General features: G+C 44.6%; 2 protein-coding genes across 5 annotated transcripts in view; one reads left to right on the forward strand and one right to left on the reverse strand.

Moving 5' to 3' along the window:
• The window catches only part of LOC109423718 (uncharacterized), a 132,907-nt gene that overhangs the window by 90,112 nt on the left and 23,208 nt on the right, over positions 1-19,587 (reverse strand). The gene's annotated exons all lie outside the window — the stretch shown is intronic.
• LOC115267196 (uncharacterized) lies at positions 1,347-7,945 on the forward strand. Its single transcript, XM_062852069.1, has 2 exons — positions 1,347-2,083; positions 2,183-7,945. Exon 2 carries the CDS (start codon positions 2,380-2,382, stop codon positions 7,780-7,782), a length of 5,403 nt encoding a protein of 1,800 aa, XP_062708053.1. The 5' UTR covers positions 1,347-2,083; positions 2,183-2,379; the 3' UTR covers positions 7,783-7,945.

Here is a 19,587-nt window from a genome sequence, read left to right on the forward strand (position 1 = left end):
TTTTGGAAACGCTGGTCAAATGAATATTTGAACACATTGCAAACTCGTCAAAAATGGACCAAACATTCAAAAAACATTACTCCAGGAGTTGTAGTTTTGTTAAAGGAAGAAAATACGCCGCCCCAGTCGTGGAAATTAGGCAAAATTGTGACAGTGTATCCAGGTGCTGACTGCACTATTCGTGTTGCTGATGTCCAGACTGCCGCTGGTCTGTATCGCCGACCAGTATCCAAGTTGGCCCCACTTCCCTTTGAGTCTAATGTCCCACAATCCAATAACGCTTTAGATTTAAGCGCGGGGGGTGAATGTTCGCAACCATTGCGAAGAGTTAGCATTTCTACATAAATCATAGATTTCGACACATTAAATAGACGTAATTATCTGCCTCTTTCCATGCACTAATAGCTTATCAAGTTTAATCAATGAATCATCACAGTAGACTGTCGCCCTGTATAAACGAACCAAAAGAGAATACGCAACCTAACAACTGATAAGGTTAGGACCCTACTGCACCACGCAGTCGTAGGCTGATCACGTGATTCAGAAAGAAAGCATGATAAGGTGTCGATGTGTGATTCCTTTAGGTTTAGAATTAGTATATAAGCACTACTTGAACCAACGAAATACATGATCTTTTGTCAGTCGAAATAGTGCGTTTCACTGTGAAAGAACTCATCCTCGGGAAGTGACTCCTCTACCAAGGTGGATTTCAATCCTCTAAGAAAGCCAGGACTTCTAATGCAAGTAACCAGCTCTTAGGTTTTGAATTTTCATCTCAGAAGTTTCACTTCACCTCTTCGACAATATTTTATCTGAGCCACTTCAGTAACCTTACGCTCTCAAACCATTAGAGCAATCGGCCTGAAGTTTCGCAAGGATACAATATTTCGAAAGGTTCGAGATTATTCCGCCAAACTGCAAACGTAGCAGTGTGTCCGTCTCAATCAGCCGATTGAGACGATTTCATCGGCTTCCCATCAAGGCCACTCATCGAGGCCACCTTCAGCCGAAGGTTCCGCCAGTTTCCACCAATGGTCAAGTATCGACCAATTGGAAAGTTCAGTGCCCACCACTTAACAAAAATGGCCTATGATTCATCGATTTCATCAACTGCAAGAACATGGTCAATTGTTCATACGTAGCAACTTACTCCAATAAATGTGTCAGCTTTCAATTGATGCAAAAATTTTGAAAATCGGTGGTTGCCATCATGGTGAAAAAAATATTTTGGTATAAAAATCCAAGATGGCGGCCAAAATCAATATGGCCGACCCAACTTTTTATTATTGTCAATAGTTGCTCTATCTTTCCTTTTTTTCAACAACAATTCGTTTTGAGGTGTGAACGATTAGTTTTCTTTTGAACATTCGATGTTAAACTGTAAAGAAAAACACTTGAATTTTAAAATGAGATTTACCTCGGTGTAATTATATTTGATTGAAGTTTGGCAGTCTTGGCACCACTGTATCAAAGAGAGAATTAGTTAATAAAGAAACATTGTACACGACGGTCATGTTTCATTTGCGGTCCGAAGTATAAACTCCATTCCTAACGCGTTTTGAGCTATCGTTGGACATTCATTTTGGTCCGTTTCGACCGGATTTTCTGGAATGGAAGTTTAATCGCGCCGTGTTGAGAATTTCGGTCGTGATCGATACCGCGTCAAATTGTGCGTTTGATGTCGGATATTTCGTGGATGGGTTACGCCTCCACAAAGTTTTTGCATTCGTGGAACGATTTCGCGAAATCGCCATTTTGGTGGAAGTGAAGGTGTGGTAGCGCCCGGCGCAATACCGTACCGGAAGCTCGGCGAAAGTGTCCGTGGCACAGTTCGCCGCCATCTTGACGAAAGGAAGTTGAATTTTCGAAACCTCATGGGCTTGGCACGACGTGCTGCTGGCTCACTACTACAGTGAAACAAAAACGTGTCCGTGACACATGTATTAGTGATTGCCGTCGGGCGAGGAGAAAGTCTAGTGTGGGATTTTTGGAATCGTATTCCAAAGAGTGTTTGTGAAAGCTGTCCTTCGCCGTGCGAAGCATTCAGCAATTACAGTGTGTGCATGCCCGAGCGGCTAGTAGAGTGAGCATAGCAGCCCTCGCCAAGAGAGTGTGGCGCACATTTGTGTGCGTGTAGTTCGGCCCCAGCGGTGAATGGAATTGAGAGGTGCATTAGGGGAAGGCAGTGTCGCCATGCCAGCTGTGCGTGACTCGTGATCGGTGCTCTTCGCGTCGAGTGACTTGCACAACGGTGTGCGTGTATTTGTGCCCCAGCGGCATGAAAAAGTGGCCAAGCCACGAAGAAGCAAAAATTGACTAGTGATAGTGACGGGCTGGCCTCACCGTGTGAGCAGCAAACGTAAACAAAAGTGTGAGTGAATGTCGGAGTCTGAGACACCGCGAGTGGTGGTTCCAATACCACGAAGAAATATATTGAGTGCTTTGACGGGTGACGACGACAGGAACCAAGTTCCGACGATTGCCCAGCAAAAAATCGCGAAGCAAGCTGCAGAGCAACGAAGAATTATGGAGCAGAAATTGGAGCCGTTGAGTGATCGGCGTAATTTGCTGATCGAGAAGCTGCTCCGGATCAACGAAAGTGTGAAGCAGGACGACGTCAACATTCACCTTCTACGACTGCATCTGGACACGCTACGTAGGTGTTCGGATGAATATGAGAAAATACACTCCGAAATGTCTGTGATCATTCCGAAGGAGAATCGCGAGGAGCATCGGCAGGAGTATGTGAAGTTTGAACGAATGCACGACCAACTGTACGTTGTTGTGCAGACGAAGATAGCAAAGTTCGGAGAAGCAGAAGCGAAACCGCCTAGCGCGGTGTTCCCGGCCGTCCCGCAGCCGGTGTATGTTCAAGCTCCAGCGCCACAACTACACGCCCCGTTCCCTCGGTTCAATGGGGATCCTGTGAATTGGTACAGCTTCAAAAGCCTGTTCCAAAGCATAATGAGTAAGTACCCACAGGAAACACCAGCGATGAAAATTTTGCATCTGCGAAATTCATTGGATGGTGATGCAAAAGACAAAATTGATCAGGAGGTCATCAATAGTAATGACTACAGCCTGGCTTGGAACATACTGGAGAACGCATACGAAGATAAGCGTTTGATTATGGATACGCATATTGATGCTATCCTCGACATCCCCAAGGTAACCAAGGACAACCGAGGTAAGTCAATCACAAAACTTGTTGATATCTGCACCAAACATACGGAAGCGCTCAGTAGCCATGGATTCAAGGTCGAGGGATTGGCTGAGCTGCTTCTTGTCAATGTTTTCTACAAGAAGTTGGACAGGGAAACCCAAGAGCAATGGGAATTGGAGCTAGGGGCAGGAGACTTACCCGTGTTTAGTGAGTTTATGGATTTCCTCCGGGAACGGGGACGTGTTCTGGTGCGGACCAGTCACTCGCAACACCAAGGGCCCCAGCAGGGAGCAGTTCAGTCCCAGTCCAAGCAACGGCAACCGTTCAGTCAGCGCCCTACTTTGCAAAATGCCTCAAAGTCTTTCGTCCAAACTACCAAGGAAAGCTGTCCCTGTTGCAAATCCGATCATTCTATCTACCGATGTTCTAAGTTTCAAAACCAGTCCACCTCGGAGCGGAAGTCTGTAGTAACCAAATCAAATTTGTGCTACAATTGCTTGAAGGGTAATCACCGTGTTCTCGATTGTCCTTCGGATCATGTCTGCAAGGTTCAGGGTTGTGGCCGTAAACACCATAGCTTACTACATCCTAGCAACAATACGGATGGTTCCACTGCTACGAAATCGACGAAGGTTGCAGATCCGAAGACAAATCAACAGCAGACAGTCCCGGACCGCGCCCAGCCTGAAGACACCATTGTTCCAGATGCACCGAGCGCGAATACATTGTGTGGTCACACCGTGGCAGTCAAGCGGCACGTATTGCTTTCTACAGCGGAAGTTTTTGTGACGGGATATGGAGGCAGTACCATTAAATCTCGAGCCTTGCTGGATTCCGGTTCAGACAGCCACATTATCACGGAAAGGTTGGCCAGTCAGCTGAAACTCAAGTTAGAACGAATCGATCTCCCAATCAATGGTCTGAATGACATTCAAACCAACGTGAAACATCTGGTGTCTACTACGATCCGCTCTCGCTTCGATACAAAATCACGATACGATTTGGATTTTTTGGTTGTTCCCCGAGTCACGTCCAACATACCAGCGGTTGAAATAGATGTTTCCTCTTTGTCGCTCCCATCCACTCTGCCGTTAGCCGACTCTTCGTTCCACACTCCAGGAGAAATCGACCTGATACTCGGAAACGAAATATTCTTTGACCTCGTCAAAGGCGGTCAAGTAAAGCTTGGAAATAGCTCTGCGGTATTGGTGGAAACCGAACTAGGATGGGTAGTAGCAGGTTCAGTTCACACTCGAAATCCCAAACAGTTCTCTCGTGTGTGCCAATTCAATCGCTTTGAGGAAGAGCTTAACCGAACACTGACGAAGTTTTGGGAAGTTGAGTCCGTTCCATCAGAGGGTATGCTTACTAAAACGGAAACTGACGTGGAGGAACACTTCAACCAGACCCATAACCGGGACGAGCAGGGCCGTTATCAAGTACGGCTCCCCTTCAACGAACTCAAGGATAGGCTTGGTGATTCGTACGAACTTGCCAAGAAACGCTTCGATCGACTGAAGGTTGCACTAGATAGGAACCCGGACAAGCGCGAGCAGTATGAGCAATTCATGGCTGAATATGAACAACTAGGACACATGAAGGAGGTGGAAAGTGTGGATGAGAAAGGATACTATATTCCACATCACGCGGTCTACAAAGCGACTAGTTCCACTACGAAAACTCGTGTCGTTTTTGACGCGTCAGCAAAAACTACTTCAGGTGTTTCGCTGAACGATACTATCTCAGTAGGTCCTACCGTACAGAGTGATCTGCTGACGATAATTTTGCGCTTTTGTACACACGAGGTGGTTCTGACGGCGGACATCCCCAAGATGTACCGCCAAATTCGAATGTATCCAGAAGACTGTCGCTTCCAACGGATTCTGTGGAGGAACGCCAACGGAGAAGAACCAACGTTCGAGCTTCAAACGGTGACGTATGGGGTAGCAAGTTCACCTCATCACGCTACTCGGGCACTCATGCAGCTGACAAGGGACGAAGGACAGGAATTTCCCCTGGCTGCGAACGTAATAGAGAAAGACAGCTACATCGATGACTTCCTGACCGGAGGAGAGTCCGTCGAAACTGTCATCACCGTATATCATCAATTGTCAGCGTTGTTAGCGAAGGGTGGAATCGGAGTCCACAAATTTTGCTCGAACAGCCCCGACGTACTGAACGTGATTCCGGAACATCTACACGAGAAGCAAGTCAACTTCGAGGAAGGTGGCGTAAACGATACTATCAAGGCATTGGGGCTCATCTGGAACCCAACGGATGACTATTTCGGCTTTCACGTGAATCGATCGGAAAACAGGATTTCCACTACAAAGCGAACCGTGTTGTCGGACATTGGACGTTTGTTCGACCCTCTCGGGTTTCTTGGCCCAATCATGACCACGGCCAAGTTGCTCATGCAAGATGTATGGCGTATCGGATTGGACTGGGATGAAGCACTACCGGACGAATTACTGCAGAGTTGGAGAAGTTTCCAGGAACAGCTGCCGTCTGTCAACCAGATTAGGAAGCGGCGGCTTGTGATACCAGCAGGATCAAGAAGAGTCGAGTTGCATGGCTTTTCAGACGCTTCAATGCGGGCGTACGGAGCGGTACTGTATATCAGGTCTATCGCCGAAGATGGATCAGTCAACGTCGACCTCGTCGCAAGCAAATCACGAGTGGCGCCGTTGAAGTCTTTAACAATCCCGAGATTGGAACTCTGTGGTGCACGGCTACTTGCGGAGCTGACAGGAAAGGTGGTATCGGCGATGAATGTGCAGTTCGACGAAGTGAAGCTATGGTGTGATTCTCAGATTGTCCTATGCTGGCTCAAGAAATCACCGGCAGCATTGAACGTGTTTGTCGCAAACCGTGTCGCAGCTATTTTGGAATCAACGAATATCCACCAGTGGCAGTATGTTCGGTCGGAATGCAACCCGGCTGACGTTATATCCAGGGGCGAGTATCCGGAGAATTTGCTGCAGAACAAGCTCTGGTGGACCGGATCACCATTATTGTGGCAACCGTATGTGAAGGCAGCCGCTCCTAAACCTTTGGACGAGTCAGCGATACCGGAACTGAAACAAGCAAAGGTTCTGACGACTACCAGTGCTAAACCTAACGACCAGTTCAACAGGATGAGTCACTACCGCAAGCTGCTACGAGCTTGGGTGTATGTCCGGCGATTCTTAACTCCAAGACGCACACACCCGCTGAGCACACCAATCACAGCAGATGAAGTGTTCGTTGCAGAAAGTGCGGTTATACGTATGCTACAGGAGGAAGTGTTTGGCGATCTTCTGCGCACCCTTCAGCACACGCCGGTCAAGCGCCACAATCTCAGCAACCTTGCACCGTTTGTGGCAGAAGATGGACTGATTCGAGTTGGAGGTCGCCTCAAATATTCTGCCATCCCTTACGATGGAAAACATCAGGTGCTCCTGCCAGAGAAGCACCACCTGACAGTTATCCTCCTCAGAAGACTCCACGAAGATCACTCCCACGTTGGCCCCAACGGTTTGTTGGCCATCGTACGTGAACGGTATTGGCCACTGCGCGCGAAAACAGCAATCAAGAAGATCATTGCATCATGCCAACTTTGTGCTAAGCATCGTCCTGTCCTCGGCAGTCAACTAATGGGAAATCTTCCAGAACCACGCGTGAATCCGGCGCCTGTGTTTTCCAAGGTAGGTGTTGACTACGCGGGACCCTTCCAGCTGAGATTGAGCCTTAGAAGTCCAAAGACATACAAGGCATACGTACTGGTGTTCATCTGTATGGCAGTCAAGGCAATTCACATGGAGTTGGTGTCAAGCTTGACAACTGAACATTTCATCGCTGCTCTACATCGTTTTGCCAGCCGTCGTGGATTGCCTAGTGACGTGTTTTCGGACAATGGGACGTCATTCGTGGGAGCGAACCACGAATTAGCAGCTCTACGAGAACTTTTCGAGGAAGAACAGCATCGGCGGAAGCTGGCGGAGTTTTGTTCGTCCAAGGGCATACGTTGGCACTTCATTCCCCCACGAAGCCCACACTTCGGGGGAGTGTGGGAAGCAGGTGTAAAATCCATGAAGTTCCACTTCAAACGAGTCATCGGTGAAACACGCTTAACATATGAGGAAATGACCACGTTTTTGGCACAAACGGAGGCAATATTAAACTCTCGTCCCTTGTGCCCACTTTCGGATGACCCGAACGATACTACGATACTCACGCCATCTCACTTCCTCATTGGCCGGTCTGCGGTGGCACTCCCGGAGCCTTCGTACACCGACGAGAAAGTAGGAAGACTGAGCAGATACGAGCACCTTCAGCAGATGATGCAGCACTTGTGGGGAAGATGGTCATCCGAGTATCTTCACCACCTTCAGACAAGGCAGAAGTGGCACACTGGGGACGTCAAACACTTCAAAGTTGGTGCTCTAGTGCTGTTACTTGATGAGAATCTACCACCTCAACAGTGGCGTCGTGGTCGTATCATTGCGACACATCCAGGAGGAGATGGAGCAATACGAGTGGTCACCGTCAAGACTACATCTGGCGAGTTTAAACGGTCGGTGACAAAGATCGCAGTGCTGCCTTCGGTTGAGTCTGCTGACTCAACGGGGGGTGAATGAACGATTAGTTTTCTTTTGAACATTCGATGTTAAACTGTAAAGAAAAACACTTGAATTTTAAAATGAGATTTACCTCGGTGTAATTATATTTGATTGAAGTTTGGCAGTCTTGGCACCACTGTATCAAAGAGAGAATTAGTTAATAAAGAAACATTGTACACGACGGTCATGTTTCATTTGCGGTCCGAAGTATAAACTCCATTCCTAACGCGTTTTGAGCTATCGTTGGACAAGGTGGTTTTGGAGAAACTTTCGAGTTATAACGGTTTAAATGAGCAACCATTTGATCAAAATCGAGGGGTCTGCAAAAAATGTTGTGGGTCTACCTAACGGGGGGTCCATCTATTTGAATAACCAAATGCATTTTTCTTACTTTTTTAGCGAGGACTTTCAGAAAATTGGTAAGGTAACCATTTTTGAAGACAAGGTGAAAATAGTAAGCGGGTTTCAGCGAGAATTGCCCAAATGTATAACTACAAACTTTTGTAAACTAACAATGTCTAATTGTCGTGGGGCGCCAATCTGGATGCTTGCCAAGGGTGCCATGGGACCACGCTACGGCTCTGGAAACAACTACCTCAGTACAGTAGATGGCGGCAATGAGCCAACTCCCACGTTGAGTACAGTTAAGGATACTTTCTAGCAGCTCTAAAACAATTAGTCAGCTAGTAAGGATTGTATCGGACCTCAACCCATCAAGTTGGGCCCGGACAAGTTGATCACATGCTTGGCCGGGTAGTAATACGTATCTGGGAGGTCGAACAGCTACCGGTGGAGTGTAGTGTAAGGAGGGGCCATTTGCCTCATCTACGAGAAAGGTGACAAGGCTTTCTAACGATAACAATTTTAAATGCCACCTACGAGTGCTATCTCAGATAATCTTCCGTCATCATATACCTAAAGTAAATTAGTTTGTAGGAAGTTATCAAGCCGAATTCGTTGACGACCGCTCCACAACAGATCTCCACCGTGCGGCAAATCCTCCAAAAATGCCGTGAATACCAGGTCCCAATGCACCAACTGAACAACCCTGTAAAGCTGGAGTTGGCAACCGATCCGGACGGTACAAAACTAGGGGCAAGACAGATCTAACGAGAGAAAATCTGTGCTCGAAGTGTTGTTCAGAATTCCTCACAGTTCCTCAGATTTTATCCCATTTATACCAAAGTGGATCTGGCACCAATGCCAAACTGCAAAGTGTTCGTGTGCAGTTTTGGGAATGTCTTTCGATAAATTTTATCGATCATCGATAAAAATAGTAACTCAGAATTTCTTAGAGTTGCTCTCGTTTGCACAGTGTCTTGCCCCTAGGTACAAAAAGCAGCGTGCAAGGTAGGCGGATCAGATGAAGAACGATGCAGCAAATGTGGGACGCGGACAAACAAGAAGGGCTGCAGCCATGAACCGAGTACGCTGGTGAAGAATTTTTAATTTAGTTTTATCATTATAATAAAATAAACACCATTAGGTACATAAATAAAAAATGAATGGAAACGAAATGTGCAAGCAAGTGTTAAACTAGAACCCAGCAGGATATCGCAGCAGAAGCAGGCCATGAGGCTCATACCGGTGCAGCCCTAACGAAGAAGTAAAAGCCACAGGTCAAAGCGAAAGGAGCCACCACAAGATATGCAGCCATTTGGAATGTTGCAACAGTGGGTCGAATCCAGAGGCACGTTCCCCTCCATTTGGGAAATTTGTGCCATTTCCATTCGGAATGTCGCCTATAAAGTGCTACCCCAGATCATCTTCCGTCGTCCATCACCTACAGCGAATGAGTTCATGGAATGTTATCAAGACATTATAAGTTCACAAAATTAAAAAAAATCCAGTTCAGACCTTATATTAATATATTTTTCTTGTTTTATTAGCTATATAAATCATAACTATCTATGATAGGATTTTCTAAAAGTAGGTCATCTTATCCATCATCGAGTTCGATTACAAATTACTGAATTTTCAACTAATGAGCTAGAAGGTTACTGAATCGATCATTACTGTGCGTTTGTATGTTTTAACATTTAATTTACCAATTATGAAAAAAAAATCGTTTGCAACATTAGCTAAGCGAATCTTCTAATAAAAACTTTACAAAATAACTGTGTTACAAAAATTAGGAAGGTCTTAGTGTGTAGGATAAAAAAGTGATAAAATATGTATTTTACCTACAGCAAATTAAATTGTTAGTTCATGCACATTCAACCAAGTTTAGCCCCCTTTAATAAAAAAAATTCTTGAGATTGTTCGAAAGAAAAAATAAAAAATGACGCGTTTTTGGGGCAGTTGCGATGGGGATCGGGATCGAGTGGCATTGTTCGGCAGAAAAAACAAAAGTGACGCGTGTTTGTGGCAGTTGCGATGAAAATCTCGGTAGCTTTGCATTGTTCGAAATTGAAGGAGTGAAGGAGTGGTTGCGGTCATCCGACGACATGGAACTGGGTGAGATCATTCCGAGTTTTTTTTACATACTAGAAGAAGTTGGGGTAATTTCGCCAATGCGTTTTCATGAGGACTCCTTGAGTCTGTAATATCTGCAAATTAATCTTGTAGTTCTGGTGCAGGCCTAATATTGAAGCGATAAAAATGTTGGAAGAAAGTGATTGCAGTTCACAACAAACATTGAGTAAATTTAAAATAATTGGCTTAATTACCTCAATGGCTGTCGATCACAGGTAACACATGGAACTACTCTTAGTAAAATACATAATTCGATAATAGCTATCTAAGCTGGAATAGTTATTTATGCAACAAGTTGCAAAATGATGATTTTTTCAGCACGAGTCGTACATTTATCCAACGAGGCTTGCCGAGTTGGATAAATACGACGAGTGCTGAAAAAATCGAGTTTTGCAACGAGTTGCATACAAAGTTTTTTGTAATTACGAAAAACACCCATTTAGTGCGATCTTTTCTAGCTACACAAACATGTATTAGTAGGAACCACGTGCGCACACTCATGCTTGTCGGCGTAGTTTTCGTTTGATCAGGTAGGCGCTGGTATAGCAGGCGTCACCAATGATCGAGCTCCCGTTGTCAAACAGTTGTGAGCGGGCAAAAGCAAAAGCAGATTCAGCAGCTGCATCTACACTTGATTTGTGGCTCGAATCCGAATTGAAATCGTCCTGATTCGGATTCGAGCTGCTCAGTAGATGTAGAGGCAGAGGCTGAATCTACGGAGGGCATGGTGGTAAGTAAAAAGTGCGTACGAGCAAAAGTGCCGAAAAGTGCTACTTTTCAGCACTCTTAAGAGTGCCGAAAAGTAGTACTTTTCGGCACACTTGCATTATGGGTGAAAAGTAGGCCATTTCAGCATACTACAGCCAACTGAAATGTTCAACTTTTCACAACGTAATTACAAAAAGTGTATTCTCCGTATATTCTAAATTCAATACTGTGGGAAATGCGCGACTATTTCCGTGAGTCGGTCGGTTTTCTCGGTAGGGAGATGGGGACGCGAATATTGAATGCGAAATCAGAAGCACGCGATAACTTTCGTGGGAAAGTCAGTTTTCACGGTTGTGTAAACGATCAATGCGGTGACACGTTTAATATAGAACGATCGTTGACGTATGTGCATTACCCTTACTATCGCGACCAAATAAATCATTTTTTTTTTCCTCCCCTGTTGGGGAAATTAAGCCACTGCGTCCAATAGGCTGAACTTTTGTGGCATGTCCCGTTTTGATATTCGCATCTAGCCAGCTAATTACCATGTGTCAAGTAATCAGCTACTGCCACGACGCGTCGTCTCCCAGTCAGGTGCAATGGAATTAATAAACTCCAAGACCTTTCCAGGTTTTGCAGGCCAGATCTCACTGGGTTGCAAGCAACCACTATTTAGAAATCTTTGCCTGCGCGTGTATAAAGCACCACAACTGCAAAGCAGATGTTCCGAGGTTTCACGTTCCGTATTACAGAAACGACAGATATCACTCTGAATATGGCCAATATTTTTCAAGTGATACCTGCTCGGGCAGTGTCCAGTTACCAGGCCAGTGTATGTATATAGAACTCTCTTGTTGAGCTCTAAGAGCTTTTTGGTTTTATAAGCATTTGGTGTTATAAATCGTTTTGACTGATTGCAATTTTTGACGTCCATCCAATTGGATATCACCCTCTGCTCAGCCCAGCGTTTCAGGTCCATTTTAATTGTACAGTTTGATATACCACAGAATGGTTCTGGGCCAGCAAACTGTAAATTGGAACCACTTTTAGCAAGCTCGTCTGCCATTTCATTTCCTTCAATGCCACAGTGACCTGGAACCCAGTATAAGTTTACTGAATTCCCTTGGCACAGCCTGCGCAGTGAAAGAATGCATTCCCAGACAAGCTTTGAAGTACATTTGTAAGCGCACAATGCTTTTAGTGCAGCTTGACTATCTGAGAAAATACAAATATTTGTGTATCTGTATTTTCTCTCAAGGCAGATATTTGCGCATTTCAGAATAGCAATAATCTCTGCTTGAAACACCGTAGGATAGTGTCCCATCGCCACTGAAATTTGTATTCCAGGGCCGTAGATTCCCGCTCCCGTTTTTATTCCAACTTTTGAGCCATCTGTGAAGAATTTGATTGACCCTTGACGAACAGTGGGACCTCCGACTTCCCAATCTGCACGAGTTGTTTCGTGCAACTTGTAAGGAATATCATGGTTCTCCACAGGTTTCATCCAGTCTTTAATCATTTTCATTACTGGCCTATTTTGGAAGTATCGTGAAATGCTCAGGTGACCTACAAGATCACCTGGCATAAACTTTTCAACTCGTTCAAGTCTCAGTAATTCCTTTTCTGCTTCTAATTGCACGTACTCGTGCAAAGGTAGCAGATTGAGAATCGCATCTAAAGCTTTTGATGGAGTGCTTCGCATCGCTCCTGTAACAGCAATGGACGCAAGACGTTGAATTTTGGCAAGCTTTGTTTGTGTGGTAGCCTCTTTCGTTTTTGGCCACCAGACAAACGAAGCATACGTCACTTTTGGGCGGATTATGGCAGTATAAATCCACATTATCATTTTTGGTTTCAAGCCCCACTTCCTGCCAATAGTTTTGGAGCATAACCAGAACGCACTTGTTGCCTTACCGATCACGGACTCAATTTGAGCATTCCAGTTCAGTTTAGCATCCAGTATCAAACCTAAGTATTTGACTCGATCACTAGGATGAATTTGTATCCCTCCAAGCCGAAAAGCTTTTAGGTTGATCTTCCTTCTCCTAGTGAAAGGGACAATTACGACTTTTGACGGGTTGATGCTAAGGCCCCCCTTAATACACCATGAATGTGTATAGTTTAGGGCCCTTTGCATTCTCTCCGAAACAGTTTCGTCATACTTTCCTCTCACTATTATGACTATATCGTCTGCAAAGCCCACAACTTCGAATAAATCATAATTGGAATGAAAACCGTGTCGTGTATTTTCATATAACTAGTGGATCATATCACCTACCAAAGGTGGCTCCAAGATTCAAACTGTTGGCCAGGAACTGTTGTTTCGGACGATCCGATTAGCGAAACTCGTTTTTTTATGTTTGAGTTTGCTTTTAGCTGCAAATGTATTTCATTATTTAGTTTCATGTTTCACATAGTATTTAAGTTCACATTGCATGTTTAGTTCATTAGTTATCATCATTAGTTAGTAATTTGCATGTTAGTCTAGTACCATTTTATTTAATTTTCTTACATTTCTAGTCATTTTTGATGTCCTGTCCAACAATAAATCAATTTCGTAGTAGGGCAATCCTCTGCGCTGCGTGGCGTGTGCTTATTGTTTGATAACTGTTGCACTACTGTTGAACATACTCTGAACGAGCGGCTATTGAACCGTTGTTCTTCAAACTCATACTTTCTCTCCCATCTATCGAACGCTCTCTTAGGGAGAAATCAGAGTAATACGGCACCGTCCTGAACACACACCTTACCCTAACCTACTAACAAATACTCCTTCCCGAGAAAACTGTGGGGATGCTGTGGATTCCACGGTTTCTAGTAATAACGGTTGTTGAACTAACATTCCTTCCTTTTTTCCTGTGACCATAAGGACGTGGCCAGCGCCGTTATTGACTTTAAAATATTGAACTTTCAAATTGTGCACATTGACAGTGTGTAGCTAGTTCCAAGCACCATTCATTGGATCTCTGTGCAACTTCGATTGTTCTGGTCAATCACGTAGTAGCAACTAGAGATGGGAAAATGATTAAATTTTGAGAGTAAATCGCTACCGATTCACTTTCAAAAAAGAATCCATTATTTTGACCGATTCAGCAACTCTTTTCCGTAACATGATGAAAATGCCATTTTTTCTATGTAAGCCGACTCCTTTTTTGTATGTCCAGTTTTCAAGGAAATCAGCTTGCAAGGTATGGAAGCAACTACGATGTGTACAATTATCTTTGCTTTGCTTTAATAAAAAAAATGTCTTGATGTAATTTCAGCCTTAATTAAATTTTTTACTTTAATTCCAACCTCAGGCTACAGCATTCTAATCAAACCTTTTCTCAAAACACCTAATTCAAGCTTCCCGTCTGTTACACATATAGGAATATTCTACCTTCAAGAGGATATCATATTTGAGAACGACGCATAAATTTCCATTTCAAATGATACAGCCGTAACATGTAGCTATAGGTACACACGTGTAAGCTCACCCCGGGGCAACAACAAAACGCAATGACTGTGCAAGCTCGAGCTAAACATCCCTCTTCTACGGAGAATAGCTGTTGTGATACACAGTAGCTAAGCTACTTCACTGACAGTCGGTATGATTTTTAATATATTTGTTGCGATCATACTGAACGAGATTTTATAATAGGTTTAATTTTCATTTAATGATTTATAAAAAAGGGCAAGGAATAAGGTCAACGTGACAATAATTACGATGGTTAGCACAACTTGTTAAAATAAACACATCATTTCACTGCCAAAATCCGACATTACTACTTCGTTCAATATCGATTCTATGCGTGCCAAAACAGGCAAAACCCTCAAGTTCGCCGTTCACGAAATAAAGTGGGTGCTCCACGCAGCCCTTCTGTCCCAAACTCGCCCAAAACAGCCGGGAACGAAATTTCATTTTTGTGATGTAGAATAAATTAAACATTGACAACGTCATTGACCCAAATTCCGCTTCCGTCTGCTCAATCTTCGTCAACTGGAGTGTGTTTTTCCTTATGTTCCCACCACCACCGTATCGAATCATCATTTGCCAATAATAATGAAAGCAAAGTGTTCCTTTTCATTGGGGAAACGTTGACAGCGATGTCTGGGAAAATATTCCCATAGACGATGTGTCTCCAGCGTGAAAGGGAAGAAGTAAGCGGAAACTGGATGAAAAAATAATTAATGGTATTTGTGAGTAATGCTAGGAATGTACATAATTTGCTGGCATTGCATCGTATTAACAAATTATATCATGTTTGGATTGATAATTTATTTGGACATATATTTCTATTATTATTGATTGCTGGGTCGATATAGTCGACACGCGGGTATTCAGCAAGAGCATGCAGAGGGTGGTAGATCCAATTTCCGGTCTGCGAAGGAACTTTTCATAAAGGACCTACTTGTGCGTGTCGTCTGGACCTGGAAGGAGCGTCCCACATAAGTCCAGTTCTCACAAGCTCCTCCTTAATGTTTTCTCGGGCTAATTCGATATAGGTATACTTTAGATACTTCATCATTTTCAATACAGATCGAATGCACAGTAAAGGACAAAAAACTGAAAATGTAGCAGAAGGAAACGATACTGGTGATTCTTCAGATTTAGGCTGGCGGATCACGTGATCTTGGAAATATAAAAAAATGGATAAGCTTTGATTTTTTTTTCTTTTTCTATCACAATTGATAGTAAATTTATAGAATAGCTAATTTATTTGAATTGTATAACTGATCAAACTTACATATATCCGATATAAATGCACTTTGTAAGTGTAAATGTCGTTAATAAAAAAATACCTTTTGAATGAAAAATATAGGAGTCCTCTTTATGTGCAAACGAATGGACATTGCGTTATCAACTTCTCCGCAGCAACGAGATCCAGCTGTGCATTACTAAGGCTTGAAGTACACAGGGTCAATTATTTGACAAGGAAAGAAGTTAAGAAACAACATCAGTTTGATACTAATGAAAATTCGATCGAGTCAAACAAGATGTTTGAGCATTGGTTTCCTTTCTGGACAAATAATTGACCCTGCACAGTTAAAAAATGTTACATCATATCACCTGTAACAAAAGGACCCCGTCATATCGCACACACTTTTCCAACAGTTTTAAAATTTACATCTTGCTCTCAGTATGAAACTTGCGTTCAACATTCCATACAAGAAATTGTTTAATTTAAAATTCAGAGTGATTGAATATAAATTTATGTGTCAAAATTGTTTACTTTAGGTGTAATTTTCTGAAATTTTTGCTGTATGTGTACTAACACCTTAAGTTTCATCGACAGCAGGAGAAAACCAGGCGCCATCTCAACACACCTCGTGAAAAGGCTTTTTATCAAGGAGCTGGAGAATCGCGATGCAGATATTCCGGAAGGTGGCAGTGCAAAAGATTAATGGAGCGACATTAAGAACGCCTTCATCGCCACAGGCGAGAATCATTTTGGTATGCTACGCACCCAAAGAAAGCAATGGATCACAGGAAGCGAAGGAGCACTAGATGCCGCGAGCAGAAACACAAGGAAGTTTAGCGCTTATGTAGATGGAACAAAAGAGCGTGAGCGGACTGCCTAGCCGACGAAGACGAGAAAGGCGTAAATACCGTCGATATTGGTCTCCTCTATGATATATGGTCCGTGTAGCTACCGGCTTGGAATAGCACTACGGACTCCCTGTTCCAAGGGTAAAAGTCCACCAAACAGGAAACCCCAATCCAAGCTTTCAGGTGACCCGTGCTGGTTGAGCGGGTTTAATACATGCTCGATCTTTAAGGACAAACGTCTTGAAATCCCGCTTCAACAGTGCATCAAAACTTCAGACACACAAATCTCAAAAAGCAAGCTTTAAGCAATAGTGCATTTCATTATTCTGTTCTCGCTCACTTGTAATAAGCTTAAAATAAGAAGTTCGAATGCGCTGGTTTTGTTTACGAAGAGATTTGTGCGCTCGAAATCGTGAGTAGATGCCAAAATCGGCCATTGTGGCAGCCATTTTGGGATTCTAACAAGTCTGTCCTTAACAGAGTCCGTAACGTGGGTAGATCACATTTTTGTGTTGCGTTACGCAGTAAATTCTACCAAATTGATCCCTGATAAAATCCAAATTGTTAAGGTGACGAAGCCAAACCTCGAATTTGCAAGAACACAAATCTGAGGAACCGAAAGACGGATTGCGCTGAAAAGTTGATCGATTGGTGGCTTCGTTATATATTCACCTTAAGTTTGGGCAATGTGTTTTAGTAATAAGGATTCATAGTACAAAGCCCTTGTTACTAGTGACAGTTTAACATTTGTTTTGCTTTGCAGATGGTTAAAGACTGTTTGCCCCGTCGTGATTACACTATAGAATCAACATGCTTTGCGTATCTAATTGTGTAATAACCTAATAATGGATGATAAGTACTGGTAACTCAAACACTCACGTGGAATCTCATCACTGAACACATTCTCTAATTTGACAGGGTTTTTCAATTGGTGGGTTGATTGGTATGCTCGTTGAGCCTTTACTGGCCGCTGGTAGTCCCAATTCTTGGGACTAGAATGGCCCAGGCAAGCTATTTAGGTGATACGGAGACAAAGGCCATAAGGCACAAGACTGCACTTAACCTCCCAAGCGTTTGAGCCTTTCCAGGAAATCCATAAGCTGCCAGCATCTGGTAGGATGCCCAAAATGCCAGACTTTTAAGAGAGCTGTGACGGAGCCCAGTAACTGCTCTGTCAGGCAGTTACTGAGTGGGAGACGAATATTGCCATTATATCGGGTCCACCCCGCGAGTCCAAACGGTGGTAAATACGCAGGGGGTGAAGATGATGCTCGATCTTTAACGGAGCCTGTGGGGTACCTGGTGTCTACTACCTATGAGGGCTTCGTAGTCGCCAAAGTAAACGGGGTCTTCTTTTGTAGCTGTTATGCGCCTCCGCGGTGGCCGATCGAGCAGTTCACGCAAATGCTGGACCGCTTAACGACCGTGCTAGCAGGGCGAATGCCGGTGGTAATAGCGGGTGACTTTAATGCCTGGGCCGTGGAATGGGGAAGCCGTTTCACGAACCAGCGGGGTCAGATCCTGCTAGAAACACTGGCCATCTTAGATGTCGACTTGGCTAATGTCGGTTCCAAGAGTACCTTTAGTCGAAACGGAGCGGAGTCAATTATTGACGTGACCTTTTGTAGTCCTGGCCTAACAAGTAGTTTGAACTGGAGAATAGATGATGGCTACACTCACAGCGACCACCTGGCGGTTCGCTACAGTATCGACTACAACAACAGCAGACAGCGGATAGAAGAAGAGGCGGCTGGGCCAAGGCCAAGCCCTCGCAGGTGGAAGACATCATACTTCGACGAAGGGATATTTAGGGAGGCGCTCCGCCGTGAGCGAAACTTAATCGGTTTAGACGGCGACGAGCTGGTAGCAGTGCTCTCACGTGCGTGTGGTGCAACCATGCCTGGGCGAGTCCACCATAGGAATGGGAGGCCCCCGGCTTACTGGTGGACCGACGCGACCGCGGCGGATGCAGCGAGCACGATCAGAGGAAGAGCGAAACGAACGGCGGGTGGTGTTCGCCGCTGCAAAAGCCGCGCTTAAGACCGAGATAGGAGCAAGCAAAAAGGCCTGCTTTGAGGGTCTCTGTCAGAGTGCCAATACGAACCCGTGCGGTGACGCCTACAGGATCGTTATGGCCAAGACGAGAGGTGTGATGGCTCCTACAGAGCAATCTCCAGAGATGTTGAACGGGATCATCGGTGGGCTTTTCCGCGTCATGATCCTAGTCCTTGACCTCCTTTCGTAGGACAGCCGGGGACTGGGGCTGGCGATAAGGAGAGGGTCACCGATGCGATGTGGAACTTGCGGGGATAGCAAAGTCCCTTAGCGTAGGTTAGGGCCCAGATCCGGACGGAGTTCCGAGCCTGGCCTTAAAAGTAGCTATTGCAGAGGCTCCCGAGATGTTCAGGTCTGCTATGCAGAAATGCCTGGACGAGGGAGTTTTCCCAGAAGCTTGGAAGAAGCAGAGCCTGGTAATATTGCCAAAGACGGGGAAACCACCCGGAGACCCGTCGGCATATAGACCAATATGCTTGATTGACACGACGGGGAAGGTGCTCGAAAAGATCATCCTCAATAGAATGTTGAGGTTCACTGAGGGCGAAAATGGTCTTTCGAGCAGCCAGTACGGCTTCCGGAAGGGGAGGTCCACCGTAGACGCTATCTTGTCGGTTACAAAAACCGCCGAGAAAGCACTCGAGCCTTCTTAGCACTCAATACCTTCTTGGTGGTTCCGGAGAGACGTAGGGTTTGGCGACCATAGGAATGGTTTAGTGGGTACGAGGAGAAAGTAGTCCTGGCTTTTACTTTTGTTGTAGAAGACGGCCTCAGCCCTACACCTTCCTGTTAGGGTGTCTGTTGAGCAGATTATCCCCCTATGGTTTAGAAGGAAAAAAAACACCCCGACCTCCGAGGATATAGGGAGTGGTGATATCACTCACAAAGCCGGAAATACGCATGCACTATACCTTGGTGTCCTCATCAAATAATGAGTTTTGAAGTTCGTGGCTGCAAGACTAGGCAGCTAGCCTCGATTGTGAGAACTGCACTTGCTCCTTTCCATGTGGTGGATCCGGGAAGACTATCTACTACTATCTGAGTTTTTTTTTCAT

The sequence above is a fragment of the Aedes albopictus genome, chromosome 2 (assembly GCF_035046485.1).
Source record: "Aedes albopictus strain Foshan chromosome 2, AalbF5, whole genome shotgun sequence".
Taxonomy (NCBI): domain Eukaryota; kingdom Metazoa; phylum Arthropoda; class Insecta; order Diptera; family Culicidae; genus Aedes; species Aedes albopictus.